Source organism: Motacilla alba, chromosome 8 (assembly GCF_015832195.1).
Source record: "Motacilla alba alba isolate MOTALB_02 chromosome 8, Motacilla_alba_V1.0_pri, whole genome shotgun sequence".
NCBI classification, from domain to species: domain Eukaryota; kingdom Metazoa; phylum Chordata; class Aves; order Passeriformes; family Motacillidae; genus Motacilla; species Motacilla alba.
This window is the reverse complement of record NC_052023.1, coordinates 22,062,641-22,074,788: the sequence shown is the minus strand read 5'-3', so window position 1 is coordinate 22,074,788 and position 12,148 is coordinate 22,062,641. Positions and strand designations below refer to the sequence as shown.

The 12,148-nt window shown below is 39.0% G+C and overlaps 1 protein-coding gene across 4 annotated transcripts in view; it reads right to left on the bottom strand.

The window, feature by feature from the left end:
• Window positions 1–12,148, bottom strand: part of DENND1B (DENN domain containing 1B) — a 152,039-nt gene that overhangs the window by 91,011 nt on the left and 48,880 nt on the right. For all 4 annotated transcript variants that reach the window (XM_038144952.1, XM_038144948.1, XM_038144950.1 and 1 more), the window contains exon 4: window positions 5,100–5,149. In XM_038144952.1, the coding sequence (XP_038000880.1) occupies window positions 5,100–5,149 (50 nt within the window). The remainder of the gene's footprint in view (window positions 1–5,099; window positions 5,150–12,148) is intronic.

The following is a 12,148-nucleotide window of genomic DNA, read 5'->3' as shown; positions in this document are numbered from 1 at the left end:
GAAAACCAAACCCATCAATCACCAGTCAGCCACCCTAATTTCCCAAATCACAGAACAGAATAGAAACTGTTTCAAGCAGGAATTTGAAAACCAGATGTTAAGGTGGTGGTACAAGCTGATGGAGAGACTGGGGAGACAGTAACACTAGGTTGGGCATTCTCCTTCAGCTAATTGCTATCCCCAAATCTAAGCTTCAAGGACTATTTTCTTCACTTCCATGCCCATTCCAGGATCCACAAGTCCACAGCTCAGGTTCCCTGTGTGGAGAGCTCCTCTGTTCCAACCAAGCTGTCTGATTTGAGCTCTGCCTCCCAGTTAAGGGAAAAAAAAAAAAAGAAAAAAAAAAGGAACAGGAGGAAAACTGCAGAAGATATGAAAATGGGACAATTGGACAATGCCCACAAATAAAAAGCACAGTTAGCTTATTAATGGGGTTATGTTTTCATAACAACAGAAGCATTAAAAGAAATCACAACTACTGAGTAAAGAGTCTCACTGGGAGTGTTTAAGTTGCAAGAGAAGCCTGTCTAGAACTCTGTCTCAGGGTCCTGACCATTACACCTGGCCAAAGGTCTATGGAAGCACACGGCAGCTCCCTCAGCATTCCAGGTTTTGTCTCAGACAGGTGCACTTCTGCACACACATGGAAACCAAACAAGCCCTGTGTGAAATCAACAGTTCCACTCCTCACAGCACACACTGCAGCCTGTCCTTACACTTGTCTCTCACACACATTCACTGTTACACAAACGTGTGCCATAATACAGTGAGACACAAGATGCAAAGAACTCAGTTGTGTGTAACTGCTGCTACATTTCTGAGCTTGCAATCCTCCTTGCAAACTGACTGCAGTGCCTAAAGGGTACAGGAAATGCAACAGTTTATTTATCTTCACCCGAACAGCTTGAAATACTTTCTTCATTATTTACTTTTGGTTCTCAACTATTTACTCTGAAGGGAAAATTTTTGCGTAAGGTATCTTATAACTGCCTTTCACAAGATCTGCAAATCCAATGATTTCAAGGCATTGTTTTGCACTTCTCTTGATCATAGCTGTGTTTCTGCAAATTTGTTTTTACCACAAATATGAACAGAAACAGCATCAGCCAGGAACAGGAAAGTGACAGTGATGTCATTCCTGCTATCATTACTCACTCACCCTAAAACATTATGAGTTAAATAACCTGCACAGTAATTCCCATACCAGAGTGACATTCTGCTGCTAAGGAGAAATCCTCTACAGCAGCAGCACCACTGGTTATCCTCCAAAATCCAGCACTTCCCCGTGACTGGGTGAGCACCACGGGGAAATTAATGGGGTACACATCACTGTCTCCATGCTGATCCTAAAGGCAGTTCCCAAAAGAGTATCTAAAAGAGGCTTGTGTGCTTCACATTCAGCAGGGGAAATGCATCCTGAAAGGGAAAAGACCGAGGAATGAAAGGAGCAAGGGAAGTACTTAGGGTGGAGAGAAATGGCAGAGGCTCAAAGCACAGATAAAAATGAGGGGTCAAGCAGTGACATAGCACAACTTCAGACTGATCCTGAAATGGCTCCAAAAGGAACAAGAGAAGTTGCATCCTCACCAGTCATCACCCAGTTACATAACTGATGGGGGTGGAGATTGAGGTATGGACTCTGCTAAGTTATACTGGAGCTCTGGGTTGAGAGGGAAAACACAAAAGACTGCTGGAGAAAGAAAAGTGAAGCAAACCATGCAGGATTTGCACAGAGGATTCAAGCAACAAGAGAGAACAAACTGCTTTTGTCTGAAGCATTAATATTACGTTAGCAAACATAGAAAGGAAATTAAAATCTCTATCCTCAAATGTTAAATCCTCCTAGGCCATATACAAAAAGAAACAAATGAAGAACCAAAGAAAAGGGTCTTTCTTTGTAAATACATACATGCAAACTGTCAGAATATTATACATTTGTGCCATTATTAAATAGAAAATAATTCATTCACAAAAAAGAGACATAGGTACTTGAAGCAAATGCTCAAGACCTTCTATGATGTAATTAATTTCTTAATCCCTTTCAAATAAAATGTAAGTCATAACTAGAAGTAACCAAATTATGTGTTTGTTTTCAATAAAAAATATATATAAAACTCAAAGTTTAAGTCACGGTCAAAGAATTTTTTTTACACCATTGTGCCTCTTTTGGCTTGACTTTCAGTTTCAATTTAATGGGAGTTTCCTCTAGATTTTTAATTACCATTCACAGTATGTACTTTTGATAATCAGTGTGAGTAGTGTACACTTACTTATAACATTTGCATAAAGTATGCCCGGTGAGATGACGCAAGCAGCATCAAACAGTGAGAACTAAATCTGGATGTCTACGATCATTGCAGGATAGAGGATAAAAGAAAATCCAGTAGATGATCTCATTTCTTTCCTTTTTCAATTCCTTAAGTAATTAATATAGGTGACTTGAAAGAAAATGGGTGACAGTGATCTTACTAACTGGTGCTTTAACTGTCCTTTCTCCATAATTTGAAGAATATAGATTTCCTACTTTTTTTAGTTTCATTTAGCTAGATAACAGAATTAACACTCCACTATCTATAACTCTGCTGTGTAGTAGAAACCCAGAAGCAATTTATAGAACAGTGAAATTTTTTGTTTTAAGTATCTCGGTATCTTTCGTCCTAAGTATCAGAATCAGTGGAAGTTACTACTTTTGCACTAGTAATTTCCAGCTCTTAACAGGCTCAGACAATGCTTGAAGTATTTCATACACCTAAATATACATATCCTACATATATGTATATAAATATACATATATTACAGGTTGAGAAGCTATGCTCTCTGCAGTACAATACACTCAATGAATCAAATAGATATTTTCTACTTCAGTTCAAATGTTTCTGTACAGAAATTGCCATTGAAAATGCCTGTAAAATACTTGGGAGTATTAGGTGTATTAGGTGTACCATCTATCATGATCCTATATATAAGAGGAAAACAAAATATACATATATACATATATTTAGACATCAGACAAGGGAAAGCACATTTATGGCTAGACAAACACTAAAATGATTGTAACATTTTAAATCTCCAGTGGAAAAAAGCCCTATAAAAAGGAACTTCAGGAATGTTTTTCTCAACCCTTTATCACTCCAAATGTCAAAATAAAAATCACTAAACTGAGAAAGCAGAAGATAACTGGTTATGTTTAAAACAATTGGTAAGGTGTGTCTACACTATAGGAAAACCTGAGCTGAGTATAAAATGGCGAACACATTACGCAGCCAGTAAGTTGTTCACACAAACAACTCACCAGTGACAGTCCCCACTTTCCTGAATGAGCTTCCAGCATATCTGTCCTTTGCTCCACAATAGATATGCCCCTCCTCATCCATGCTGTTACACTCCCATGATCCCACATTGCCTTTGGTTCTCCCTGAAATCCGCAGGCAGCTGCGAGTGCGGCGCTCGTTCTAAAGACACCAGGGCACTGCCTGAGCAGGCTGCAGGCCAGATTGAGGAGCCTCCTTCCTCCCAGCAGAACCCCAGCTTCCAGGAACCTCCACTCCTGGCCAGCTGACAAGTTTTATGAAATTTCTAGAAATTTTGCACTTTTGAAAACACTACTTTACAGGCAAGCATGAGGCTAACATTCAAAAAGCATCTCTGGGGACAGGGCACATGGGGCATTAACAAACAAACAACAAACTTTTTGCTTTCTGTCCCCTTTTTCTTTTTTTTTTTTTTAACCCCTGCAGATAATCAGCTAAAATACATACTTAGCTATGCTAGAAATTCAAGTATTCCCACAGTTTATTAAGTTCATTCTCTTCATACCAGCAGTAAGTGCCTTCTGAATGGTTCAAGAGAAATAGTTACGGTAAGACTTATTTGAACTTATTTGAAAATAATTACTCACTGCCACTGATTATCTTCTTGCCACTGGATGGCAGCAACACAACCTCACCTTTTTCTGTTATCCTCAAATTTTATTTCCATTATTCATCTTCATGACCAATTTTAAACAGAATTCTGTACATATCTTAAGCACATTAAAGACTTTAATGCTTTAAAGCCAACCACTGACAACCACATTACTTAAGTTATTAAAACAGCTTAAAGGACAGTGAGCTTAACCAGTTCAAAATCCAAACAACTTAATTAAATTCAGCTATAAAAGACTAAATAAGCCAAGTTTACTTCAGGGAAGTAAGTTGTATTTATACAGATCTTTATTTTGCCAGTGTGTTTTGCTGCAAAGACACTCTTCTTTGCTCTCTCCACACACCAGCTTTCCCTCTACCGACAGCAGCTTCTTGCATCTGATAGATGCTTCTCATCTCCAACTCACCATCTACAACGGATGCTCATGTTGTTCTGAAATTGGCTCAGCCCGCACATTACCTGGGTGTATCTTTCATTAATTATGCAAATCAAGCTTTTAATTCAATCTTTGCCAATTCGGACAATATGGGTTTTCCAAACCGAGTGAATTCAATCTATTAAATAAATTACCATTAATCATTTTGACAAGACCAAATAAATATTTTCATTAATAAAAACATTTTATATGAACAATTTAAATGACTGGCAGCATTATATGAAAACCAGACTATAACTGATACCAGAAAGGTAAGGACTAATTAATTATAAATAATGGTCTGGATTCTTCTCTGAGAAAAATCAATTGCATATTCAGCTACTTCCATGTAATTAAAGTCTTAATTTCTTTGAACTCAACACATTTTCTGTACTGCTCAGTGAGTTTTTATATCTTGGTGCACTGTAATATTTTTAATGAAGCTGCTTAAAGGAAACTGTGTTATATCCTTATACTAACACAGATGGTGCTCACAATTACAGTGTACAAAACTGGGAGCCGGAATGTAGCTCTACCTGGACAGAGATATTCCTAAAATTCTGTAAGGATTACATTTTGCTGTGATAGTTTCCTACTAGTGACTTCATACTAACTTGAACAAAGGGTACGTTTTCTCATCTGCAGGTGCAAGCTTAGGGAATACATTACATTTGCCTTTTCTTTAAATCCTTGCTTGTAATTATGCTAAAAATAATTTTCTATGAAGTATTTTTAAATAAATGATAACTGTAGCACATACCTTTCAACGTCAAAAGGAAAGCAGAACTTTGGAACGCTGTTCAGCACTTCCTGAAAATACAAGCAAAAGAAATGAAGTTAGGGGTTTTTTGAAAGGGCTTTTGAAAGGTTTGCTTTTAACAAAAATGGCCAAAAATTATCATAACAAATAATAAGTTCAAGGAATATATGGTTAGAAAAAATACAGCACACGTTCCTGGACTGAAATAATTGATTATTAAAAAGGAATTAGGTTTGTGCTTTGGCAGATTGCAAAGACAATGCCATAGAAGCCCCAGGAGGGAAAGGCCTGGCCTGAAGGGTATTAACACCCTTCACATCCCCGCTGGGATTCCCTTCAACAAGGCCATATGGATTTTACAAGAAGCACCACACCATATGGGTAAGCCACGTCTGCTGCTACTTGTACCACAGACTAGCCACAGGGACTTCTGACAGATCCTGGCTCAAAAATACAAATGTTGTTTCAATTAAAATGCAGGCAGAGAAAAGGGAATGAAGTTGGCAGCAGAATGAATTACAGAGAGGTATAACAACTCTATACATGTTCCATAGTCAAATGCTGAAAGTGATGGAAATCGCCTACTGGTCCAAAGCAGAAATTTATATGATTAACCCTTTGGGTTTCACAAGCAAGCTTTGCTATCAATAAAGGAAAGGGGGTGGGGGGGAGCAAAATCCACCAAATCTACATTCATACCACAGTATGAAAGGATAATGTCTCTCTTTCGTGCAGAATTTTATTTAAGAAGCTGTTTAGTGGCAAATAAAATGTGTTAATTAAAATATAAAAATGCTCTCAAACCAGTCGACGTTTTTCTTTAAAAAAAAAAAAAAAGTGAATTACCAGATCATTTAGCAGCAAATATTAAACAACAACTTTACAAGATCCTAGAAAATAGGTTTTATTTCCTTGCTCCCAACAGGGAAAACAAACCCCCTGTGAGATGCTTCAGCAAGAAGAGACAGTTGGCATCCATGCAGTTGGTCAAAGCTGCAGAATTCCTTTTTTGTAGCAGCCCAACAGACCTGTATTTCTGTGTACAAGAGCTGGCCTGCAAGGTTTGTTTTCAGAAAAGAGCACATTGATTGCAAATTTCCAGGGCTGCACATGAGGGTTTAAGAAGCTGATTTAAGGTGTTAGCACTGCAGCCTGAATACCCTGTTTACTGCAGGTTGGACAGTCAACTCCCATTAGGGGAAATTGTATATTTAAATTCCTACACACTACAATGGCTACTTACTTCAAACACTCACCAGGCTCAGTGGATAGTGTAAAATATAAAGAGCCCATGCAAGTTAATCAGCAAGAAAGGAACACATCAGGAAAAAGACACCTGAGACTACAACATGCCTATGTTGGTGGCAACTTTTTAAGGGTGTATGATGTGCCTCAGTAAATCTTCCTGTGATACTAAATCAGGAAATCAATGTTTTTAGAATTTCTAAGTCATACAAGAGATTTCAAGAAATCTTTAGAACTTTTACTTGGTTAGCACAGTGCACAAAAGCCACAGATGTGTTTTGGGAAAGGTTATGAACTCCATTAAAAACAACAGCAGTACATAGAATACTCTTCAAAAGGAACTGCTCAAGCACCATCCTACCTGCTCTGAGTGCCCACTGCAGAAGAGTGAGAAGCAAAATATAAGCAGGGCAAGTAAGCATTTGATTTCTGCAGTCAGGAACAAGCACACACAATGCTAGTAGTAACAATAATGAACTCTAACAAAAGACTGCAAGCAGAACAGGCTAATCAAAACTTCTAACTCAGAAATTTCCTAAACATTTCCAAATAGGCTTTTCAGGCTCGTAAAGCTTGTTCCAAAGAAAAAGTATTTTATTCTTTTTCTAAATCTGCACCTATTCTCACACTATAGGAAGTAATTTTTCTCCTCACTAACAAGGATTTTAATTGCTGCCTGGTGAGCTTAGCACTGACTCAGAATTGGGTATGGAAATGTATTCATTTATGTTCCCCATTGTATCCTCTCAGAATAAATTATCACGAGAGGAAAAGAAAACAAAAACAAAAAAACCCGAAGGTATTAGCTCAATATTTTGACTGAACAACCTGAAAATTACGGGTGTGTTTTGCAGCGCTGCCCAGGCCGAGCAACAGGCCAGGGCTCCCCCAGCGCGGCCGGCCCTCCCCGGGCAGCCACGCGCACAACTTCTGCAGAGCAGCCTCCGCTCGCTTCCCAACTGGCAGAGCATCCCTCGGGGGACAAGTCTTTAAACCTCCACACTCTTTAAAATTCAACCAGCCAGCAGGTCTATAGACTGGTGTATAAACAGTATAGACACACACACACACAAAAAAAAAAAAAAAAAAAATCCTCTCTCAGCTTATGTCAGTGACAAAGCAGCTCAGCAGTTGACTGCTTCTCCCCTGACAGCGTAAGCCGGGTTTACACAGATCAATAGATGGAAGTCCTACCTAGCTTCCAGGGCTCCGTTTTCTCCCTTAATTACAGGTGCTATTCAGAATTTTCAAATGGAAAAAAAGAAGCCCCCAAGATGCTTCTAGATGAATTTAAAATGCAAATGATATTATACAGACATTCACATTTGTGTACATATTTGTGTACAATTACAACTGGTACGCACAGCAATCTCTCTATTGGATAAAACTGGAGCTCTGTCCCCTAAGGGGTCATCATTTTCAAGGCTCCCTAACCAGCCAGGACTTTCTCCTGAGTCAATATTTACACTCTCAGAAAAAGAATAACATTATTTGTTGTCTTTTACATTCACAACTTGATAAAATTATGTATTTATTTCTGAAGGCAGAAGGTTGTACAGGTCTTCAGAAAGCAAAACAGTTCGATTCACATGTCCCAAGATTATTTCCCCCTCTGGCTCTCACAGTATTAGTGCTTTTAGAAATGGTCCTTGTGTCATAAACAAGATGTATACAGGGGGAAGATGATGATGATGATGTAAAAGAAAAAAAAAATAAAAACCCACACGTAAAGTTATCTATTTGCTTTTAAACACTGACTAAACACCTACAGGTGCATACAAATTTGTGTTTAATTGCTTATCTCAAAGAGACAGAAGAAAATAATAAAAATTATATCATGTGAACTGTGACACGCTGCTTCTCTTGAAAAAAGCTTAAACAAAGACAGAAATGGTATTTACAAAAATATTTGCCTTATACCTACAGCACAGCAGCAGAACCCTGCATTCTCACAGGCTCATGGTGCAATGGTTTATTAACTCACTCTCATCAGTTGCACTGTCCAACTTCAGCCTGGCCTGGTCATGCTCACTGGCTCTACAATGGGAGGATATTACAGAAGCCTGAAAGGTAGGAATTATTTAGTATTCCTTGCTCGTTTTGGTACCCACTCAGCTAATTCTGTGTATCACCATTTTATAAAGCAATGCAAACAGTGGTAGAAAATGCTTCTGAATTCATACATGCCAGCTTTGTGGGAAGAAAAGTCCTGATAACTCCATAGGCTGGAAAGAAACACGGTCAGTAATCAACTGACCAGTTAAGGCAGTTTTGCCTTCAGATATTTCAGATTTTCCTCTAGGTCTAAAGACAAATTATGGAGAATTCTCTGAAACTGTTTTACATAAAAATGAATACCTAATAGCAATTACTAATTGTCCTGCTATTTGTATCCACAGGGCAGTCCCACAAAAGTGCTGTGCACATCTCACCATTTCATTTGCAGAGTGACACCACAGGATGGGTGTAATGCAACTGCGTGACGTGGGAGTCTCAGTGCCGTGTGGGTGGCAAAACAACAGAGCTCTAGATGCGCCCTCTAAGCTCCACCTGCTGCAACACTTCTATTCACAGAAGATAGATAAGAAAATTTGTGCAATCGCAGCTCCCTAAAAATAGACCTGATCTTTCCAGCTAACAATTTTCAGACTAACTTGCAGATAGTGCTGTGGTTTTTGACAGCTCTTTCTATGTCAATACAGCTGCCACGTAACACTTCATACATCCCCGACAAACATGCAAAGAGGAAGGAGATTCTGGACCACGTAGCAGAAGTTGTCACTAATGGATTCAAGCAAGATTGAAATTCCACTAAACTGAGCTACGTGTATATTTCTACAACCGCAGATTGTTTTGACCCACAGAACAAATTCCACTCCACTGCTGAGAACAATTTTTGATCCTCATTTAGTTGGCTAACATGTAAACCACAACTGGAAAGGCCCTACAGCCTAATGACTGACATTCAGAGGAATCGGGTTGCTCGTAACACTTAAGCACAGAGCCCTTTAGAATACTTGCTCTCTAAAAGGTGTTTGCATCATTCAAAAGCTTATTCAGAGAAACATCCGGTGTGTAAAATTATTAAGAAGCTGAATACCTGCAAAGGAGGATGAGACCACTCACAGAATTTCAGCTAGATTTAATTTCTCTTGTTCCTGCTTCCTGTCTCCACCTGGCCACCATTCAGTTACATGCCTCAGGAGAAGATGCCAGACAGGCAGCTGAAGATTTTTAGTAGCTTCATCTGGTAACTTTGTGCTCTACACAGCAACGAGGGCAGACAAGGCAGCAGGACAGGAAGACTTTAGAGAACAAGGAAATGGGATGAGCTTGACATTTTAGAGAAGCAAAATCACATCAACAAGTAACTCTCGTAGAGGGGGCAGTGGAGGCCCGAAGGTCAGCTGTATCTGTGACTGAACTTGGAGCTGATTATTGCAGCATCGCTTAGAACCACCAGCATGTTAAATACACACAAAAAGGAATGAAAAAAATCTGAAGGACTGGAACGGTGAAGGACCAGGGTGTGGTGTACTCCAGCTAGAGATATGCTACAGGATGTTCTTGCCCTGTAGAGCAGACTAAGGCTGGTGTCCCAGGCAGCACACTTTTCACTGCTCTCATAGCAGCTTTCAAAGGCACTTCACAAGAAGGAAAGCTAATCCTGCATCATTAATCTCACTGTCCTACAAGACTGAGGCATAAGACTTTCTAAACTACCACAGAGCAAGTTTTAAAATTCAGAGATTTTACTAAATTATAAATTCTTGGAGTCCCTACTTGCCTATTTGCTCCTGAACCTCATCATATAACCAGACAAAAATAAAGCCTATTTCAGACAGTTAAGTCCAGCATAGCATACAGGGAATCAATTAAAATAACAAGCTCAGTTACAAATAGCAGAATAAAATCAACATGAGGTTCAGCCCAGGTTAATTTTCCTGTTTAAAGAAAAAACTCTTCAAATTTCCTGGAACTCATAATAAAAACATAAAAATTGACAATGTTCTTCTTTCCCCTTCTTCTAAGGGGAAAGGAAGTTCCCCTTAGAATAAGTTTAGATTCAAATGTTACCATCTACCTCTACTACTGGCAAAGCAAAAAAAAACAAGATAAATACTGCTTCACCACAAATCTCTAGCATGCATGTAATATTAGTATTCCACGTAGCAAAAAATAGTTTTCACATAGTTCCCCGGCTCATGTCAGCGAGATCATCATTCCCTAGGCAGAATTATGTCCTTCCATCTCCACTCCTGAGATTACTATGTGAGCAATATTTAACTTTTAAGGTGGTATATTAACTATCTTTAAGAAAATTAATTACATTTTGTAGCAAAAAAAAAGAAAAAGAAAAAAAGGGCCCCAGTGTATGGCACACAACTTTCTTTCACCATGCAGTAGGGGAAAAGTAGCTTTTTATTAATAAACACTTTCCATGTCTCTAACACTATCCGGAAACTCAACAGAGAAGTTCTCTTAACTAGGATCACAGGAGACATCATTATCTAAATCCAAATATGTAAGTCTCTGAAGGCCAGGTTAAAATCCCTGAGTCATCCAGCACAGCTAAGGGGGCAGCAATATTTGTTTCACTCAAGACCTTTTCAGATCTCCCCCTGCTTACAACAGCAGTTAAGATGCAACTCTGGCAGCCGTGCTGAGAACCTCCTGCACATCCTGTTCAGATGCTGCTTCACCACTTGTGAAAAAATAATTACTGTCAAAGAAATCACGAATTGAAAAATTGGTTCATAATTATTTGTTTTACCAGTTGTTTTTTCATTCCACTTTTGAATATTCTGACAGCAAGGGACAGAACTGAGCCTAAGTGCAACAAAACCAACTCCACCTATTCAATATATTGCTTTAAAGTGAAGATTGCAGTCTCAGAAATGTCTGCAAAACAGTGTCAAAGAATATCATGAGTAGAGTGTAGTTGACACTCTGGTCAAAAGGCTCCTATTTGCAAGATGTCCTTCTCAGCCACCAAGAAAGGCTATTTATAAAAGGAAAATGAACTATAAAAGAACACTACACATAATGACTATCTGCATTAGCATGAAAATGAAATACACTGAAAAAATCATAACATTTCAAACACGACAAACTCTACTCCAGATGCGATTTGATACATTTCAAATTGATTTTAATTCCAAGCATATTTTGTTCAAAATATATTCCAAATATTTTTCCCTCACTAAGTACTGCATTAGTTACTTAAAAGACAAGTCCAGAAACAGAGAGTGTCTGTAAACAGTAGGATGCCATTCCTTGTCTACAAAGATCTAAATGAACAACTGGTCTGCCCAGTAATACCCAGTGCTGGTGTACTCAGAGAGGTCAGCACCAGCCCTGCAGACTGCCCCTGCTCAGGCCTGACATGAAACTATCTTGTGAGCACCAGGTGATGCTCTTCCAGAATCACAACTTCCCACTGGTTATTTCATAAAATGACTGCACAGCACAGGCCATGAAGAAATCCTGATTTCACTGGCAATTCAGAAATTCAGTAGTCAGAAATTTGAGCATCAGGTAAGGAACAACCTGAGTGCCATGCTGAGAGAAAGCATCTGTAGCAGAGTGATTTATGCAGATAAACAAGGTGAGGCAGTGCAAAAGCCAAACCTTTGTCTGGTCTCATCCATGCCTAAATGTGCAGCCCTGTGGGACAATGCTGGCTGCCATGGCTGGGTCAGCAGCAGAGGAAGTCAGGGAACCACACCACCTTGTACAGGGTACTGAAACCAATGACACGTGGGGGCTGACTTTCTTGGGCTACAAGAATCTACAGCCAAAAG